Source organism: Girardinichthys multiradiatus, chromosome 10 (assembly GCF_021462225.1).
Source record: "Girardinichthys multiradiatus isolate DD_20200921_A chromosome 10, DD_fGirMul_XY1, whole genome shotgun sequence".
Taxonomy (NCBI): Eukaryota; Metazoa; Chordata; class Actinopteri; order Cyprinodontiformes; family Goodeidae; genus Girardinichthys; species Girardinichthys multiradiatus.
In genome coordinates this window covers 12,275,934-12,297,149 of record NC_061803.1, presented here as the reverse complement: position 1 = coordinate 12,297,149, position 21,216 = coordinate 12,275,934, and the positions used below count along the sequence as shown (strand labels likewise).

Genomic DNA, 21,216 nt, shown 5'->3' with positions numbered 1-21,216 from the left:
TAAAATAATTAAATGTTATCAAAATATAATGAAAACATTGGTACAGTTTTGTTTATTTTAAAATATGTATTCATAATTAAACTATAAAAATCAAGTGTAATAGCAGGAAAGTCTATCTGCACTGTTAGCATTTTCTAAGAGTAATAAAATGGATAAAGTAATAATAGTTGTAATATCTGTCTTCTTTCCTCTCCTCTGTTTTCTGACACTCTTCTGCTCTTTCCCTGCTTTTAGCTTTACTCTACTTTCTATCAGTCTATTTTCCTTCTCTCTAATTTTCTGTTCCAATTTTCCTGTTCTTTCACTCTTTTTCAAACGGTATCTATTTTTGTCTTTTCTCCTCTTCTATCAGTCTTTCACTATTCTGAAACAGAGGCATAATCACCTCAGCCTGAGTTCACAAATCACTATAATAAATTAGCAAAACAACTTATAACTAAGGAAATATAAATGAAAGGTTGCCATTCAATTCTTAGACATCTTACTTTGGACGAATCCTTGTTGACACTTCAGCGCTCGACTTTCCCAAATCAGAGAGTTGTTTTAATCGTTCTGTTATTATTTCTCTCTCCCTCCCTCAGCTGCAGCTACTTCCTGTGCCTCTCGCCCTCCTATTTGAGTTCTATTTCGTATAGGCTTCGCCCTTTTAAGGCTACCGCTAGTGGGTTTATCCCTTCGCGTGCAGCGCAGCACTGAAAACTTTAGTCCACACCCACCTGCTGTGTGGGCCCCACCCCGGTCCGTATAAATTACAGTGAGACCGGACAAACGGCTCCCATTTTTTCTTCGGCAACAGCACAATAGCACTTATACTGCAAGATCAATGGCTATCGTCGGCACTATCCGCCTTTGCCAGGCTTGTAATACCGGCTACATTATGGGCTACGACCTGCATGCCATCTGCCAGGGCTGCCTCGGTCCCGATCATGCTAACCTGGCCCTGACCCCACAGTCCACCTGCCCTTCCTGCAGGCGTCTTCCTCCAGAGGAGAAGAAACGGCGGCTAGCCATTTTCTCCTCGCTAGAAGGGGAATTCCCCGTAGCGGACCAATGCTCCCTCGATGAGGCATTGGGCATCTTTGATGCTGGGCGAGAATCGGACCCTAACCCTAACCCTTCCGCCCCGGAGACAGTGACTGATATCTCCATTCCCTTCCTCCGGGCGGAGGACGCGGAAGCAGATGCAAAACCAGTCCAAGCTCAGGGCCTCCTGATGTCGGCAACCACCCCATTTCCGGCAATGGGCGCATTGTTAGCGCGCTGCCAGATATCATCGCTAAAGTAGCTAATGCTAAAGGTGTCCCTGTTCCCGTGCCTTTAGCCCAGCCTCCGACTGATGACCTGGCGGGAAAATTCGCCCCAGCTCATCCAACTCGCCGAGATCCGGTTTTGCCCCGTTTCCCTGCGGTAACCGCTTACCTGTCAGGAGCGCTGGCCGAGCCGCTTCAGCTGAAGGCACCGGTCTCCACCTTCACACCCATCATGAGGGTGGAGTCCCTGACGGATCAGGGGTTTCCCCCAGTTTCTGCGTTGGAGCCCAGTCTGTCGGCGGTTTTTGGGGTTAGGTCGACCCGGCGCGTCGGACGACGGCCTGTGCCCCCTCCCCCAACGATCAGATCACGCCCAGGCTGACAGATCGCTCCCACCAGTGTGCCGCTCAGGTCGCTGCGGCGACGAACAACACTACCTTCTTAGCCTACTCCATCTTCAAGAAGCCTCGGGAGATGGAGCTGCCACCGGAAGATGTGGAGGAAGTCTGCAATTTTGCGGACACCATCCTTAACCTGAACGGGTTAGGTTAAGGATGAACGGGTCAGGAGACATGGGTCTCTTAGTCGCTCTGGCTTCCGTTCCTCCCATACCACCGGCCGATGGCGGGATCGCCGTGATCAGCGGCATCAGCAGAGACGCTCCAAGGCCGCTGTCGCGGCTCCCCGAGCTCCTCCCCCCACTGCTCCTTCTACTCAGCCGCAGCAGCAGCGCAGTGGTCGGTGGCTGACGTGCGCCTGGTCCAACCCTTCGCAGGAGTCACGGCGGAGATTTAAGAACTGACTGGTGGGGCGGGGGGGATGTGTGTAAAACTGCTGATTGTTTTGAAATAAAACAAGGAATTTTCTCTAAGAGCAAGTTTCCGGTTTATTCCGGGTCAGCCAGATCGTACGATCCCGCTGTGCTTTCCTCACACACATCCTCCACTCCAAATGAGACGACCCCTTTTAAACGGCCATTTAAGAGTCCCCACGATCTCACAGTTTCAAAACATGACTCCACGAGAGCATCCTATGCTGCTCCGGTAGAGCCGCGCTCGCTGCTTTCCCCCTCCTGTCCTCCCCAGCTGTCAGCGGGTGAGATCACAGAGGATGAACAACAGCAGCTCCCTACGAAGCGGCGCACCAGTGATACCCCCGCTTAACACCAAGCTGCGAGCCTGGGTGAATCTTAACACCAAGCTGCGAGCCTGGGTGAATATCCCCCTGGTGAGGCTGGTTTACAGCGCTTTCGATCCGAGCCCCCCATGGGTGACCTCCGATCAGAATCCGAATCGGGTAACGGCGGTAGGGGCTCTAGCCTGGCTCGTATCCATGAGCACCACGGCACCACAGATAAATGCGCGGCCGCTCTCAGAGCACTACTCAGAGTGGCGGCGCGTATGTTCCCTGGACACGTGAATGGACAGACTGATCAGCAGAGGTTACACACTGCATTCCTGTCACACCCCCCGCCATTCAGAGGGATTTTGGAGACAGTCCTGTCCTCCTCCCGGAGCAGAACTCCGCCCTTATGTCAGAACAGCAGGAACTCCTGATAAAAAACATAATTTCCAGGGTTCCTCACGGGGAGAAAAACACAGGGTTTTACTCTCGATATTTTCTGGTTCCCAAGAAAACAGGAGGAATGAGGCCGATTCTCGATCTGTCCCTGTTCAACAAAGCGATCATGGAGAGACGTTTCCACATGCTGACAGTCAGACAGGTGATGGAGAACGTTCACCAGAACGACTGGTTCACCTCCATAGATCTGAAGGATGCTTATTTTCACATCCCCATCATCTCGAAACACCGCAAATATCTACGTTTCGCTTATCAGGGGATCTCATATCAATACATCCGCCTGCCGTTCGGTTACTCTCTCGCCCCACGCACGTTCTCCAAATGTGTGGAGACGGCGTTGCAGCCGCTGTGCTCGGCAGGGATGAGAATCCTCTTTTATCTGGACGACCTGCTTTTACTGGCTCATCCAGAGAGGAAGCGGCGGTGCAGACAAAGGGGCTGGCCGCACATCTGACAGTCCTGGGGTTTTCCATAAACTGGCAAAAAAGTTCTGTTTTCCCATCCCGGATGATCATTTATCTGGAGGTGGAGTTAAACTCAGCCACAATGAGAGTCCGGCTCGAGAGCAGACGCGCTGTCAGCGCTTCTCCGTGTCAAACCTCACAGCGTAATGACAGCTCTGTCACTTAGGCGATTACTGGGAATGATGTCAGCGGCTCACGTGGTTGTTCCGCTGGGTCTGCTTCATATGAGACGTCTTCAGAGATGGTTCATCCGTCTGCGCATAGATCCTGTGCGTCAGAAAAGGCGGATGATCTCAGTCCCTCCTTCTGTGGGATCCGACCTGGCCCATTGAAGAAATCCCCGCATCCTGTCAGATGGAGTTCCCCTCAGCAGACCGGCGTCACACGTCTCAGTGTTCACAGACGCATTCCTGTCGGGATGGGGAGGAACGTGTCACTTGTCAGTCTCAGGCGGTGGGAGAACAGTGGCCAGACCACTTGTCTCTCCACATAAACGTGCTGGAGCTTCAGCATGTTCGGATCCACATAGACAACAGAGTGGCAGCAGCCTACATAAATTGCCAGGGAGGTGTGCGCTCGGCTCAGCTGCTAAACATTTCCAGACGGCTGCTGCGCTGGGCTCGCATGAACCTGCTCTCCATCAGAGCAGTGTACATCCCCGGCACCTTGAACAGAGGAGCGGACATCGTGTCCAGAGGTGGTCCTCGTCCCGGGGACTGGAGTCTCCACCCCGAGCTGATTGTTCAGATCTGGAACAGATTTGGGAGAGCAGCAGTGGAACTTTTTGCCACACGGGAGAACGCACAATGCCAGTTGTGGTTCTCACTGAGCCCACGGGAGGATCCACTTTTTGGACATACAAGGAATTTGTTTTGGCGTAGTCGGTGCAATACAATACAAATTAAACAGTATAAACATATCTACAATATAATATAAATATATGTGCACAGTTTTAAGTGAATGAGAGTAAATATAGAGCAGTATTGGGTGCGAGAGCAGTACAACAGTGCAGGTGATCATTGTGCAAGTATGGCAGTGCAAGTAAAGCAGGAGTCCAAGCTGAGTGTTAATGTAATGCATAGAGTTGCAGGTTACAGGTGTCCTGTCAGCAAAAAAGGGGGGTGTGGGGGAAAGGGAGAGTGTCAGGGTGGTTTCCGGGCTTTGTTAACAAGGCTGGTGGCAGATGGGAAAAAACTGTTCTTGTGGCGTGAGTTTTTGGTCCGGATGGACCGCAGCCTCCTGCCAGAGGGGAGAGTTTCAAAGAGTCTGTGACCAGGGTGGGAGGGATCAGCCAGAATCTTCCCTGCCCGCTTCAGGGTCCTAGAGGTGTACAGTTCCTGGAGCGACAGTAGACTGCAGCCAATCACCTTCTCAGCAGACCAAATGACACGCTGCAGCCTGCCCTTATCCTTGACTGTAGCAGCGGCGTACCAGATGGTGATGGAGGAGGTGAGGATGGACTCAATGATGGCTGTGTAGAAGTGCACCATCATAGTCTTTGGCAGGTTGAATTTCTTCAGCTGCCGCAAGAAGAACATCCTCTGCTGGGCTTTCTTGATGAGGGTGCTGATGTTTGGCTCCCACTTGAGATCCTGGGAGATGATGGTTCCCAGGAAGCGGAAAGATTCCACAGTGTCAATTGTGGAGTCACAGATGGTGATGGGGGCAGGTGGGGCTGGGTTCTGCCTGAAGTCCACAACCATCTCGGCTTGTTGTTGGTGATCTGCCTGAGCCCTTTCCACACAGACGCAGAGTCGTTGCCTGAGAACTGGTTTTGGAGCTTCTCAGAGTACAGTCGTTTGGCCTCTTTCACTGCCTTGCCAAACTTGTACTTCGCCTCTCTGTATATGTCTTTGTCCCCACTCCTGAAGGCCTCTTCCTTATCCAGTCTTAACCTTCTGAGTTTAGCTGTGAACCAGGGTTTGTCGTTGTTGTAACTCACCCTGGTGCATGATGGTACACAGCTGTCCTCACAGAAGCTGATGTAGGAAGTCACAGCCTCTGTGTACTCGTCCAGACTGTTGGTAGTAGTCCTGAACACATCCCAGTCTGTACAGCCTAAACACGCCTGGAGATTCTCCACAGCCTCACTGCTCCACTTCCTTGTTGTCCTCACAACAGGTTTGCAGAGCTTTAGTTTCTGCCTGTATGCAGGAATCAGGTGGACCATGATGTGGTCGGATTGGCCCAGTGCAGCACGTGGGACGGCGTGATAAGCGTCTCTGATGGTGGTGTAACAGTGATCCAGAATGTTGTCCTCTCTGGTTGGACATTTTATAAACTGTCTATATTTGGGGAGTTCGTGGGTGAGATTACCTTTGTTAAAGTCGCCAACGACGATTACTAAGGAGTCCGGGTTGGTCCGCTCCACACGCAGTATCTGGTCGGCGAGCATGCGCTGTGCGACCTGCACGTTAGCTTGCGGCGGGATGTAAACACCGACCAGGATGAACGAAGCGAACTCACGGGGGGAATAGAAAGGCTTACAGTTTATGATGAAGGCTTCCAGGTCTGGAGAACAGTGCTGCTGAATCACTGTCACGTCGTTGCACCAACCACTGTTGAGGTAAAAACAGATTCCTCCACCTTTCGCTTTGCCGGAGAGTTCCGTGTCTCTGTCCGCTCTGTAGAGCTGGAATCCTGCCAGCTGCAGCGCAGAGTATTAATCCACACAGCCACGTCTCCGTGAAACACAAAACTGCCGATGAATAAAAGTCCCTGTTTTTCCCCAATAGCAGTTGTAGTTCCTCAATTTTGTTGGGAAGTGAGCGCACGTTAGAGAGAAATATTCCAGGTAACGGTGTTCGTAGTCCACGCTGGCAAAGACGTACCAGCACCCCAGCCCGTTTCCCTCTCTTCCGGCGTTTCACCGCGTGAACAAAGGTGAGCGCACCTTTGACCAGAATGTCCAAAAATTCCAGAGCAGTAGGCAGAAAAGTGGGAAATAACTCCTCTGGTGTAGTAGCCCTGATGTTCATGAGTTCTTCTCTGGTGAGAGAGCTCCGGGTACCATCACAGAAGACCGTTTGAAAACAAAAAACAAAACAAAACAATGCGCACCAACACGGCGAGGCGACCATCTGCGGCGCCATCTTGGTAGTTTTGCTCACAAGCCCGTGGCCGAAAACGCTCCTTTAGGCTTTTCCTCCAGTTACGCTGATCCCACGGCTCCTGGATCGAGTCCGAGAGGAACAGCTCTCAGTGATTCTTGTAGCCCCCGAGTGCCATGGTTTCCAAGCCTGCAGCAGCTGGTGTCATGTCGCCCGTGGGAGCTGCCGTGGAGAGAGGATGCACTCCTCCAGGCAGGAGGGGCGATCAGGAGCGTCCCAGAGTTAGGACAGTGTCTCTGGGTCTGGCCGGGACCCAGAGACGGGAGCGCTTAGAGAAGGTGGGTCTCCCGCACGATGTGGTGCACACGATTCAGGGCACACGGGCCCCCTCTACCACAGTGTCATACGCATCAAAGTGGGCCGCTTTTCAGCGCTGGTGCGCAGAAAAAGGCGTGGAGCCTTTTTAATGTCTGTTAGGCTGCGTGCTGTCATTCCTCCAGCACCTGATAAACAGAAATTTAGCTTTCAGCACCATTAAAACTTATACTGCAGCTAGTTCCTCCTGTCATGAGGGTTTTGGTGACAGAATGGTTTTTAACCACCCGCTGATGAAGCGTTTTCTGCGGGGTGTACGTAGACACAGACCCGTGTCACGCCCTCTAGTCCCTCAGTGGGATTTAGCGCTCGTCCTGCGCGCACTTGTTAAAGCCACATTTGAGTCCTTAGATCAGGCTCCACTTAAAATTCTGTCTTTTAAAACAGCCCTGCTGTTAGCTCTGACATCTGCGAAGAGAGTGAGCGATTTATCTGCGCTCTCTGTCGCTCCTTCATGTCTCAGAATACGAGCCGACGGCAGCTCAGCTGTGCTGCGTCCTAACCCTGCTTTTACACCTAAAAGCACCACGAGTTCATTCAGATCGAGAGTGATAACTCTGGATGGCTTTTATCCTCCTCCTCATAACTCTGAAGAGAAGGCCACCTCTCATCTCCTCTGTCCCATGCGTGCGCTTTCGTGCTACGTTGCACGCACGGCTGCACTGCGCCGCTCCCAGCGTCTGTTCGTGCATTACAGAGACAAAAACTCTACAGGACGTCCTCTATCTGTCCAGCGCCTCTCACATTGGCTGTGTGAGGCTATCTCACAGGCTTATATTTCCTCTGGATTGGATCCTCCAGAGAATCTCAGAGCTCATTCAATCAAGGGGATTTCATCCTCCACAACTCTGCATGGAGGAATGTCAGTGGAAGACATTTGCACAGCAGCCTCATGGTCATCTCCATGTTCCTTTATTCGTTTTTACTTGCTGGATGTGTCAAGTTTCTCCATCTCTTCTCAGGGTTCTGACAGAATGATTATTATTTCGTTGCATTTATTATTGAGTCACCCTTCCTGCATGCAGACGCAGGGTGCCATAATATTTATTATCAGCCACGGTTCGGGACTTCTGCTGTTATTGTCACTGCGGCTGTAATTTATTAAGCCTCCGTGTGAACAGAGGTTATTCTCCTCTGTTGTGTTGTCTGTGGCACACGAGGTTGTTATGCTGCATCATTACGCATGATCCAGTTGCTGATCTGTCTCCTGCGTTCCCTCATGGAGATGTTTTTACCTGCTCTGCTCATCGTTACACTGTTACAGTTCTCTGTTCATTGTGATGCGCAGTACGCTTGGAGTGCGTAATTGCGCATTCAGAAGGCTGAATTTGGTTTCATTTATGTGAGCAGATGCTTCAGGTTGTGTTCTGGATGGACCCAGTGAGGCATAGATTACAACCTGTTTCGCCTTTAACCCTCTAGCGATAGCCTTAAAGGGCTGCACCTATACTCATAGAATCTGGGGTTACAGTACGTAACCCATGATTCTGTTCGTTCATTAAAACTTAGTTTATTCGCATTTGGCTCCTCACCTATAGTAAAACAAAACACATCCAAGCCATTTTTTTTTTTTTTTTACCTGGGCACAGTGAATGTTGACAACACTAGTAACGTTTCCCACGGCGGACCAATCTTTCATCACAGCAAGGATTAGCCCAGTCCAAGGCAGCTCAGCTCGTCTTCTTCTACTCTGTCTGTAACGTTAACAGCAGCGCGACCAGCTACCATGACAGCTGCTGTTGCGCACAACACGTTTACTTGCCCTTTCTTCCTCTGGCTACGGTAATAACAGTTTACACCTAAAATTTTTATTCTCACAAAAAGCTAAAATCAGGGACTAAGCACATTATCACTATGAATTCAGCTAATGTTTTTTTACTTCTGGTTTCTGTTATTTCGTTACTTTCTGTTAACGATGTAACCTCTGAAAACAAGTCGAAGTTGTCAGTTTTCTACAGCTTTGCTGCTGATTTCAGCAAACATGCACGCACTGAAGAATTCAAGAAAGCAATGGTGCCCTTCAAAATAAAAGCCACATCATCACATTTCGTGCACCTACAACAAAGAAATAGGATTTAGACGTTGACTACAAACTCATGTGGGCTGTTCAAAGGCAGTCAGCCTTTAACCATCCCGCTCTGGTCCCAGGTCTGATTTGATGGATGGTCAATATAATCAGATTTTTCAGTATTTGACCAGTGTCTCACCGATCACAGCCTATTGAGGGAAAATTGCCCAATTATGATCTCTGGTGGATTGATTGGTGCATCGCTACTAAAAACATGTCTGAGACTTCGATGTGCAGTTCCCGTGTGTAGATGGATACTCTGTGTCCCGCAGTCACACTATTACCACGAGCGCTGCATGTCTGATTTGTTGGCCTTTTATCCTGAGTGGGCTTTTTACTGCGTCCCTTCATGTCCCGCTGCCCAAACTACAGCCATTTAGAACGTTGCCACACATGCCGCCTCTCACTAAGTACACTCTCCATTTAGCATGCAGTCTGCAGCTCTGCCCAAATGCCTCCCGAGTGGTTTCTATGGCTACAAAACCATGCCCATATAAGGTGTTGTGAAGATTAACTACCCTTCCTTTCCCCTTTCTTCTTTCTTTCTATGGCTTTCTCACACCTTTCCTCCACCCCCACACAATCTGTGTCAAATGCATCAAAAAATAAATATTTCTGAGAAAGAGCGCTAGTGACTAGTGTCTGCAATTATCTCTCCATCTTCATCTCTTGTCCTACATTCTGCTTCTCAATATGTGCATCAGCCTGAGAACCTGTTGCTGGCCAGTAAGATGAAGGGAGCTGCAGTGAAGCTGGCAGACTTTGGCCTCGCTATTGAGGTGCAGGGAGACCAGCAGGCTTGGTTTGGTAAGAGAATGCATACAGAAACACATGAGTGTCATTTTAGCAGTGGATAATTCGGACACTGGGTCTGAATTACTGTTAAATGTGGCTTCTTCAATCATTTAATGTGCATAGGAACACAGCCTCAGCGCCTCAGAAGCCATTGACAATTTGTAGGGATCATTGCTTAAACAAATCACTTCCACTGTGTAGCTTATTCTTGGCTGACAGATGAGATGTCTGTATTTGGCAGACTCTCTAGCAGAAATTACTTCATTAAAGGGCATTTTCTTGTCATAATCCGTTCTTTCAATAAAAGCCAAAATTCAATTGAATTCAATTCAGTTTATTTATATAGCACCAATTCACAACACGTCATCTCAAGGCACTTCACAAAGTCAGGTACATACATTACAATTAATCCTAACCATTGAACAATGCAGTCAGATTCAGTTATTTATTCAAAATTGGATAAAAAGTCTTCCTATGTAAGGAAACTCAGCAGATTGCATCGAGTCAGAGACTTGTAGCATTCACTCCTCCCAGATGAGCATGTAGCGACAGTGGACAGTCACTGGCGTTGACTTTGAAGAAATCCCTCACACTGAGCATGCATGTAGCGACAGTGGAGAGGAAAAACTCCCTTTTAACAGGAAGAAACCTCCAGCAGAACCAGCCTCAGTGTGAGCGGCCATCTGCCACGACCGACTGGGGGTTTGAGAGAACAGAGCAGAGACAAAAGCAGAATGGGAAGGAAAAGTAAGTGTTAATGGATGTAGCTTCTTTAGTGGTTTCATCTAGGAAGAAAAAACAGAAACTCTGAGCCAGTTTTCAAATTTATGAGAAAGAGCACATACAGTTAGTGACGGTAAAAGCTCAGTCAATTGCTATGTCTAGGAGAGAGACAGGGTTAAACACTGAAAGACAGGGCCATGTGGATCATCTGTAGAAGGTGAGCATTAAGTTGTTGCCAGCAGAAGCTCGGACGATGCCCCCCTCCAGGAATGTGTCACAGGTAGATACAGAGTCAGGCCAGGTGTAGCTTTTAGAAAGAGAAAATAGAGAGAACATAAAGTTAAAAGCTGAAATGACAATAAATAATGCAAAACTGGAGAGTAGTATGCGAATATAGCAGAGAGAGTGAAAGTGGTCATTATGTCCTCCAGCAGTCTAAGCCTATAGCAGCATAACTACAGAGATAGCTCAGGATAACCTAAGCCACTCTAACAATAAGCTTGATCCAAACGTTTTAAGCTTTAAAGCTTTAAGTTTTAAAAGTAGACAGGGTGTCTGCCTCACGTACTAAAACTGGGATCTGGTTCCACAGGAGAGGAGCCTGATAACTAAAAGATCTGCCTCCCATTCTACTTCTAGAGACTCTAGGAACCACCAGTAAACCTGCAGTCTGAGAACGAAGTGCTCTGTTAGGAATATATGGAACAATCAGATCTCTGATGTATGATGGAGCTAGATCATTAAGGGCTTTATATGTGAGGAGGAGAATTTTAAATTCTATTCTGGATTTAACAGGGAGCCAATGAAGGGAAGCTAAAATAGGAGAAATATGATCTCTCTTTTTAATTTTCATCAGAACTCTTGCTGCAGGATTGTTGTTACAGCATTGTCTGATAATGATCTACTATAATGAAATTTTCTTTCAGGTGTGGAGTACTCGGTTAAATTAAACTCAAAGGTTATTAAGAAATGGTCAGACAGGAGAGGGTTATGAGAAAATATTGTTATGTTTTTACACTCAATGCCATATGTCAGCATGAGGTCCAGAGAATGAAGACAAAGGTGGGTAGGTTTGTTAATGTTTTGGCAGTTTAGATTAAACGCTATAATTAGCGATGAGATTAAACGCTATATTTAGGCTATCACTTTCAGTGTCAACATGAATGTTAAAATCCCCCACAATAATAACCTTATCTGTATTTAACACTAAATCAGATAAAAGGTCTGAAAACTCATCTAAAATTTGAGAGTAAGGGCCTAGTGGACTGTACAAAACAACAAACAGAAGTGGTTTTAGTGCTTTGCAATTTGGATGAGGAAAACTAAGGATTAAACAGTTATGTTTATTTTTATAAGATTTTCATGGTTTCCTCATTTTAGATTATTTTTTAATCTATTCAATTTTGGCCGTGGGCGAGAGACACTGTTTTAATAGGGTAATGGGTGGGTAGCAGTACAGAAGCTGCAAAGAGGAGTATTAAACCACGACCCTGCTTCCTGGTCTGAACCCTGGGTTGTCAGAGTTTTGGAGAACTAATAAATTTGGTCAGATTCCCAGAAAGAAGAGCAGCTCCATCCAAAGTGGGATGGATGCCGTCTCTCCGGATCAGACCAGGTTTTCCCCAAAATGTTCGCCAGTTATAAATGTAACCCACATTGTTTTCTGGACACCACCTAGACATCCAGCGGTTGAATGACAGCATGAAGCTAAACATGTCGTCACTGGTCAGATCAGGGAGGGGACCAGAGAAAATTATGGAGTCCGACATTGTTTTGGCAAACTTACACACCGAAGCAACACTAACTTTGGTGACCTCCAATTGACGTAACCGGGTGTCATTACCGCCAGCGTGAATAACAATCTTACTGTATTTACGCTTATCCTTAGCCAGCAGTTTCAGGTAGGATTTGATGTCGCCCGTTCTGGTCTGGCCCCTGGCAGACATTTGACTATGGTCGCTGGTGTCTCTAGTGCCACGTTTCTGACTATGGAGCTGCCAATTACCAGAGTTGGCTTCTCAGCGGGTGTGTCGCTGAGCGGGGAAAATCCGTTAGAAACGCAGACGGGTTGGTGGTGACCTGTGGGGCTGGGATCTAGGACTATGCTTTCTACGTACCGTCACCCAGCCGGCCTGAGGCCCCAGCAGCGGGGGCTCTGCTGGAGGACTGCTACGGGGAGCTACCCTCGGCGGCTCCGCGCTGGCTAAGGAGCCTCGGCTATCTGCTGGTTTTTGCCAGGCCTCCAATTCTGACACTCTCTCCTCCAAAACTACAAAAATGCTACATTTATTACACGTACCATTATCACTAAAGGAGGCAGAGGAGTAACTGAACATCTGACAAAGAGAGCAGGAGAGAGGAGAAGACTCAGAGAGAGAAATAGCAGAACGGCTAGCCATGGTGGAGCTAAAGCTAACGCTAAGCTAGCGACCCCTTACCACTACTAGAAAAGAAACGTGCAAGACACGGAGAGTCCCCAAACGTTAAAAGTAGCAACAGAAAGTATGTGTTTTAACATGCTTATGTATTAGAACAAGAGATATCACAGTAGCGAGAAATCAGATCAAACGAGAGAGCCTTCACACACCAAACAATTCACAAAGAGCAACAGCGAAAACGGTAAGTGACGAATACGCCTTACCACGCCTCAAAACAGGTCACTATCATTGGAAAATTTAATCTAAATGCATAAATAAGAATTATTCTTGATTTTGGGAGAACATCACAGCTTAATTTATCTTCTGAATTATCTTTGGGGCAGGATTTGCTGGTACTCCAGGTTATCTTTCCCCAGAGGTCTTGAGAAAGGATCCATACGGCAAGCCTGTGGATATTTGGGCCTGCGGTGAGTTTGTTCTTAAAATTTTAAAGTATTACAGCCCATTTCAAAGTGTTTGACTTTAGCTAATTATAAACTTTTTTTGTTAAAAGTAAGCTATTGTGACTATTTCTTTAAAATATCATAGATGTACTGATCAGCTTTTTCCTGGCTAAAAAACGATCTCAGGTTTTGTTTGAGGTCTGACCTGCCAATTCAGATTTTGACAGATTATATCTTTTTCTAAGGACTACAGATGCATCTCAAGAAATGAGATTAGCATCGAACAGCATCTCTATTCATTTGATGATTATGGCTCACAGCTAATGAAAATCCAAAATTCTGTTTCTCTTTACATTTGACTCTACCACAGTTCTTCTTTCCACACAACTTTCTGTTAATATCATTGAGTGCTCTTTAAACAGCCAGCTCCTCTAGCTATTGCCTTTTTTGTTTTTTGGCTTACCGTCCTTATAGAGGGTGTCAGCAGTCTCCCTCATGATTCTGTGGGCCAAAAATTGTTAGGTATACTGTAGGGTTAGTGTTCATTTCCTGTAAGCCATTACCATAAAACTTATCAGAACAAAACTATTGAAATTTATCAATCACATGCAATGAATCTAAATAATATAGTTATGCTTTTTGAATGGAATTACTAAAATAAATGAATTTATCCTTAAAATATGGATTTACTAATTTCCGGTCTTATGTCCGCATGGTTGATGCATTTAATGGACATAATTTCAGTTACTTTATATTTGAAATTTCTCAGTGTTTTTATGATCTGCCGCTCTCTAATTTGACTCAATCATAGGACACTTGTCCAATTAGGATTTCTGACCAATTGATTGGTCCATCTCTGTAGTATCGTGTTGTGGAGCATATCACCTGTTGTTGAATGCTCCTTATTGTCGACCACTTCAGCAGGTTTTGTAACATGATCTTTCTGTTCTTACCTCATCTTCCGTCAGGTGTTATTCTCTATATCTTGTTAGTCGGATATCCTCCTTTCTGGGACGAAGATCAACACAAACTCTATCAGCAGATCAAAGCTGGGGCATATGATGTAAGTCTTTGTGTCTCTATGAGTGTGTTAGTGTATAGTTGCAATGGGTGCAGTGCAGGGGTTGGCTAAGCAGTTTCTGAATGTTTAATAGTGTCCAATTGAGATCTGGTCCAAAGCTATTGATCCTATCAGGGCTTTCCTGACGCATTGCAGGGATGTGTGTTTGTGTGTAAGCAAGAGAATGGGAAGGTGTATCCTCTCTCTTAGTTGCTGTTTAATCAAGTCACGTTGTAGCTTTTGTGGTGGGGAGTGCACACTTCTCCACTTGTAACACAAGAATGGGTTCTGGACACTTTGAAATATATCCAAAAAGTGGTGCTCATATGGTTTTTCGTGGTCAGAAATCCGCAGATACACTCTGCCAAGTCCTATCAGTAAGGAAGTATACTAGATTACAGTTCTGTTCTTCCTCCTATTTCTTGATTGATTTTCAAAATTGTCCTCAGTTCCCATCGCCAGAGTGGGACACAGTGACTCCAGAAGCAAAGAACCTGATCAACCAGATGTTGACCATCAACCCAGCCAAGAGAATCACTGCTGAACAAGCCCTGAAACACCCATGGGTCTGCGTAAGTGACCAAGCTCTCCACTAAACCAGAAATCATTACAAAAACAAAAACATTACAAGGGGAAGAACATCTGAACCATACTACCCATTCATGCGGACTGCTTTGAGCCATATTTACTGATATTTACGGAGACAGAGATGTTTAAAGTCCATCATGAGCTGAATAACAAGTTCTTGCTCTGTCCTCTTACAGCACCGGTCTACAGTGGCGTCCATGATGCACAGGCAGGAAACTGTTGAATGTCTGCGTAAATTCAATGCTCGCCGAAAACTCAAGGTAGTCTTTTTTTATTGTGCAACCTTTTATGCTGCTGTTTGGTTTTAAAACATTTTTTATATCAATCCATAAAATCTCTTTGGCTTCTAGGATTATTCTTTTACACACATTATAGCTAATGTTACTATTCCTCTGTGCACTACCACTTGAATGTGATAGGATTTGAAATTGTTTTTTCTGTTTGCCAGTAGGATATTCTCTCATAAACTGTGCAATATATATAAGCTTCAATTTCATTCAGTTCAGCTTATTAAAGCTCCAATTCACAGCAAATCCCGTCTCTGTGAAATCTGTGCCCAATTATATATGATCTAGTTGGGTTCAAGTTGAATTCAAACCTCTGCTTTCATAAAATCCAGTCATATAGTTAGAATCAGATCCAATCAAAGTCTAATTTTATCCTAATTATAACACCATGCTGCTATGGTATTTTTTGTGCAATCAGGACTACTACATTCATTCATTTTAGCACAGTCATAGACTTCCACAGACAAGTAAGAGGGTAGGAATGTGATGATATTGGGCTAAGATGGTAATTCTTGATATTTCATGATACTGCCATAAATGGCAATGGATACACAATATCCCGAGAGACATGACTCAATGTGGAGACACATTTCAACATGATAACAATCCAAAGCAAGCAGAGTTTCCAAGGAAGACAAAGCTTGATGTAACCTGTTGACTTCCAGTGAAACTCCACAGGTTATTTTAAAAGGAATGAGAGCAGGTAAACCTCTCTTGCAAAGTGCAGCATAAAGGACATGAAGCATTTGAGTCTTAGTTATAATTTGGTTGAGAAACGTTTTGAAACATGAGGATTTCAAAACCTTTATTGCGACTAGAGTCCTTACATCTGAGATCTACTGTACACATAGCATTTAACTTCCTACTAATTATCTGTCCAGGTTGTACATGTCTAAAGGTGTTTATATTAAACATTTTAGGCCTCACCTACCATTTGTATGTGGGATTTTCATGTTATCACTTGATTTGTTGCTATTCTGGGTCTTTGGCACCTTCACTTTAGCATTTATCATCATTTTCACACCGTATATTCTTTTGTGTTGCCATGACGCTGTCTCAGATCTCTAAAAATACATTTTTCCCTGTACTCCAGCATTAAGTAAGAACAATTCTTGAAACTATCTTGTAAGGATTAAAGATTGGTAGCTATCTTGACACATTTAAAGGTACAGAAGCCCAGCTTTATTCCTTTCTAGGGAGCAGCACTGAAACTTTAAATGATGTCCAGTAATAGTTCCTGTAGTTTGCATTCATGCAAACTATTGGACTCAAGTAGCAACTGTTCTGTTTCTTCACATCATTTAAATTCTCTTACATAAATAAAGATGTAACACGACTCTCTGAACTTAACAGTGCCTTACAGAAGTATTCACACCCTTTGAGACTTCACATTTTATCACGTTGAACCACAAACCTCAATATTTTTCATTGGGATTTTAACCAAAAGTAAAAGAATAAAAGGATTTCAAACATTTTTACAAATAGAAATGAGTAAATGGCTTGAAGATGAATATGGCATACATTTATATTCAGACCCCTGAGTCAATACTTTGTTTTACCACCATTCAATGCAATTAGAGCTGCAAATATTTTGGGGCTTGACTACCAGCTTTGCACATCTAACAACTGAAATCTTTGCCCATTCACTTTAAACTCAATTGGATTGGTTCGAGAACATCTGTGAACATCAATTTTGAAGTCTTGCCACAGGCTCTCAACTGGAATTAGGTCTAGACTTTGAATGGGCCGATATAACAAGAGTATAGTTTGATCTAAATCAAGGGAGTTAAACTGCAGTCAAGTACCAGTTTCCCACATGTTTTAGATGTTTGTCTGCTCTTACACTGTTGATTGTATTGGCTTAATTTATAAATTTCATTTATTAGTTTCGTAATACACCATTCATTTGACCTGGGTGTGTTAAACAAGGGATGAATCTAAAACACGCATGGCATCTCCCTGAATTAAAACCCATTCCAGTGTAGATCTGGTTGTGTGTTTAGGGTTGTTCTCCTGTTGGAAGGAACACCTCCTCCCTACTTTTGCAGCCTCAGTCATCTTTCTGTCAACTCTGACCAGGTTCCCTGTCCCTGCTGAAGAAACACATCCCCACATGATGCTGCCACAGGGGAATGGTGTGTTCAGGGTGATGTGCAGTGTTAGTTTTCCAAAACAGTTTTGCATGTAGGGCTCAAAGCTTCATTTTTGTCTCCTCTAACTAGACATCCTCTTTGCACATTTTTACTGTGTCTGTTGCATGGATTGTGGCAAAAAGACTTATTATTTATTACATAATGGCCAAATTTGTGGAGTGTACAACTAAAAGTTGTCCTGTCAACAGATTATCCCACCTGAGCTGTGGATCTCTGCAGATCCCCTGGTTACTATAGGTTACCTCTTGGCTGTATTGTTGCTGCTCCCTGTCCAGTCTTTTAGGGGATCCGTACATTGGTAGGTTTGTGGTTTGGTCATACCCTCTTGCATTTTTAGTCGATGGATTGAGCAGTGCTTTGTGAGATGTTCAGAGCTTGGGATATTGTTTCACAACCTGACCTGACCTGCTTCCTCAGTCCTGATGAGGCTGTTTGTTCTCTAGTTTTCTCTAAGAAACCTCCGAAGTCTTCACAAAACTTTATACTAAATTGCACACAAGGGGACTCTTGTGGAGGTAATTGGTTACACTGGATTTTATTTGACTGAATATAAATGCATGCCACTCTTTAGATTTTTTATTGGAAATGAAAAGTGAAAACATGTATAGTTTTCCTTCTTACTTCTCACAATTATGCACTACCCTGTGATGGTGTATCACATGAATCCCAATAAAATCTATTAATGTTTGTGGTTAAAATGTGACGAAAATTAAAGTGTAAAGTGTATGACTATTTTGCAAGGGCATTTCTACAGTGGTTCAAATCCATGCTTCTGCAAAAATAATATAAGAATAATATAGACCTTTTGTCCCAGTTGAACTGAAATGAAATGGTTCAAAGGAAAAACACAAATCCTACCAAACAGAAACTTATATTCTATCTCCTTGTGTCTCTCTCACGTCTTTTCCTCCTTCGTCTTCTTCTCCAGGGAGCCATTCTCACCACCATGCTGGTGTCCAGAAACTTCTCAGGTGGGTGTGACCTTCGCCCTCAGCCTCCCACGCAGCACATGCAGAGGGAGAGGAGGAAGGAGAGTGGATAGAGTCCTCTGCACCTCTTTTAACCCACCCCCCCTCACCACACACACACACTCACCCACTCATCCTTAAAATAACAATATGCTTTTGTGTGTGCAGAACAGTTTGAACACTTAAAACATTAAACTGATCTGAAACATGATGTGCCTGTGTGTTACAGTAGAAATAATATTGTAGTCGTGATGAATCTTTCAGAGCGGATATATTTTTTTAGACTGTCATGTATAAGATTGTATGTGAGTGCTGTCTTTGTCCAAGTTAATGTCTCTCTCCCTGTTTGTCTGTGTGTGCGTCTCTCTCTTTTCTGCTGCCCATGGAGAGTTTGCATGTTCAAAAGGACAAATAGACTTTTAAAAGATTTTAATGTTTTGGGGAAGCATGTTGGTATAAATGAGTGACAATTAAGATTCTGTGTTGTTTTTTTTTTCTGAGTCTGCCAAGAGTGACTTGTTTTTGCTGAGGCCCCGCTCTCAGTTTTTAATTAATTGGTCAGTCGATGGTTAGTGATTTCAGCCCTGGATCTAGGAATCCACAGGGGGTGCACATATTTGCTTCAACCCACTTTCATCAAAGTGTGGATGTGCATCTCCGTGAAAGGGAAACTCATACAGGCTCATTACATACACAGAGTGATATATTTCAAGATGATTGTCATAGCGTATGACTAATTAAAGTCTTCCAAAATTCAGTGTTTCAGAAAATTAACTAGAAAATAAAAATGAATAGAAACCATAAAAGGTGGGGGGGTTAATGCAGAAATGGAGAGGACTACCCCAGGACACCTGCCACAAGGAGGTTGGGTCACAAAAAGTCCAAGCATAATAATGAAAGTTGAAAGGAAAACTCTTGTAGACAAAATATGCTCAATGAAAAAGACAGCCAAAGCAAACTGTGTTCAATAATTTGATGGAGATTCGCAGGTTTGCAAGCTTGAGCTTTAAGAGTCAATGCACAGACATATTTAGGACAAGGGCTACAAGTGTCACATTACTGGTGTTAAGGAGTTCCTAAACCAGAGACGCCATCAGAAGTGTCTTACCTGGGCTGACTCATGAGAAACATACTGGACTTTTGCTTAGTGGTCCAACGTTCTCTTTTAAGATTAAAGTAAATTTTGAGTTTCAGTTGGAGAGTGCGGTATCCAGGCATATTAAAGGAAAGTTAAGTGGATGGAAAAACTTGTCTAATCTAAAGGCTATCGAAAAACTATATCAAGGAAGGTGTAACACCAGATCCAACAATGCAGTTAAAGCAACTTGGGCCTCAGCAGTGCCACAGGCTGATTCCACCCATGCGTCACTGCATTGATGCAGAAATTTGGAGCCCCATAAAGTATTGAGTTCAAAACTGAATTTTGGATTTTCATTAGGTGTAAGCAGTAATACTCAAAATTTAAATAAAAGCTTGCAAATATAATTCTGTGTGCACAATGAATCTGTATAAAAAGTTTCACTTTTTGAGATGACGACTCATTGAGATGATCTCATGTGTGGGCCTTAGCCAGCACCCTGTGGTTTTTTTAGGCCCATGACTGGAAATCATAAAATAAGAGCTGCCTGTTTTGCATAGCTCCTCCCAACTGTAGCATTTCTGTCCAATAGTGGGCCGGCAGCATACCAACTCTGCTGCTGCCGCCTCCTCCACGGCCTCACTGGCTCAGGAAGGTACGTCCCAGAGACACGCCCATCCACTTCCTCTCTACACACAGCCTTTTTAGTGGGGGGGGGGGTCCATAGTGCAGGGGGTCCCTCATTACCATCCGAATATTCCTGCATGCAGCCTCTGCCATTAGCATTTGCACATGACTCTGCATGCATACTCACACAAGTTTTACTCACTGAGGGTTTCATTGATTTGTTTTTGCTGTATGGCAGAGACATCGGATTTTCCCCACGCTATCATGTACATCAGCATCAGTTAATAGTAATCAGCTTACTTCACTTTAGACTGCAAAGTGCTTCTTGGAGTCTCATCTCACCACCACTTAACCGCAACCATTTCATTCACTAAATTAAGTCTTCACACCCCTGCGATCCTCACCAGCCGGGTCTGGGAAGGCTGGCACGAGCTGGTGCAGGGGATCAGGAGGGGCCTGTGTTCTGGGGGCCGGAACCCGATACTGCAGGGGGTTGGCAAGAGCTGGGTTGGCGTGCTGCCATCGTCAGACCTGGTTCTGGAAAAATGGACGAAAGAGGCAGGTGTTGAGGGGGGAGGCTTTGATGGAGACTCTAGGTAAGAGTGCTGCTTTCAGTTATGCAGCCTTCCTGATTAACTTCAGGAAAATAAGGCAATCTTGAGGCTCATCTTTTCCTCTTGAGGCATATTTCAGTACTTTTGAGTGAAGCTTCACCTCTTGAAAGTACCTAAATAAGTCTCGCCTCTTCTCCTGCCGAGTGAAGACAGATGGCAAAGGTTGGCGATTCCAATGGTGGCTCCATGGATGAATGAGAAAAAGGCAGTGTAGAGCAAAGTGAATCCTCTTGTCAGTTTTAGACGAGAGAATCTTCTTTGCTCTACAGTGTGCAATAATTTCTGCAGAGTGTGTGTAAACGGTAAAAGAAAATGCAGGTTTTACATTTAGGATGTGCGATTGTTGTGCTGAGCTTTGGGGTGTTTGTGGTAACCTCCAAATGCGGGCTTCCTCACTGACTCTGGACCAAGGTGCCTATTTGTAAGTGTGTTAATATCATGTGTGATTTCATCACTCCAGACTTGGCTCCTTATCTCTTCTCCTTTAATGTCATCTAAGTTGTGGATGTTTTTTTGTTTTTTTTTTTGTTTAGTTTTTTCCTGTTTTTATGTCACTCATGACTGCAAAATCCAAGTCTTCTTGACTGTAACCGCTTTCCTGCACTTCTTTAAGTCTGGCCAAGGCAGGGTTTTGCAGTTTGCTATGATGTTTCCTTAACGACATATTTGAAAACCGGCAGATCAGCACATTCTAAGCATTTTTCTATTCGTCTC

General features: G+C 44.9%; 1 protein-coding gene across 22 annotated transcripts in view; it reads left to right on the top strand.

Annotated features, from left to right (window-relative positions):
- The window catches only part of LOC124875180 (calcium/calmodulin-dependent protein kinase type II subunit gamma), a 72,392-nt gene that overhangs the window by 26,057 nt on the left and 25,119 nt on the right, over nucleotides 1–21,216 (top strand). For 17 of the 22 annotated variants that reach the window (XM_047377142.1, XM_047377141.1, XM_047377137.1 and 14 more), the window contains exons 7-13: nucleotides 9,493–9,595; nucleotides 13,068–13,151; nucleotides 14,096–14,190; nucleotides 14,637–14,759; nucleotides 14,952–15,035; nucleotides 18,144–18,186; nucleotides 19,854–19,916. In XM_047377142.1, the coding sequence (XP_047233098.1) occupies nucleotides 9,493–9,595; nucleotides 13,068–13,151; nucleotides 14,096–14,190; nucleotides 14,637–14,759; nucleotides 14,952–15,035; nucleotides 18,144–18,186; nucleotides 19,854–19,916 (595 nt within the window). The remainder of the gene's footprint in view (nucleotides 1–9,492; nucleotides 9,596–13,067; nucleotides 13,152–14,095; nucleotides 14,191–14,636; nucleotides 14,760–14,951; nucleotides 15,036–18,143; nucleotides 18,187–19,853; nucleotides 19,917–21,216) is intronic. The other 5 variants (XM_047377147.1, XM_047377139.1, XM_047377158.1 and 2 more) reach the window with 1 other exon arrangement.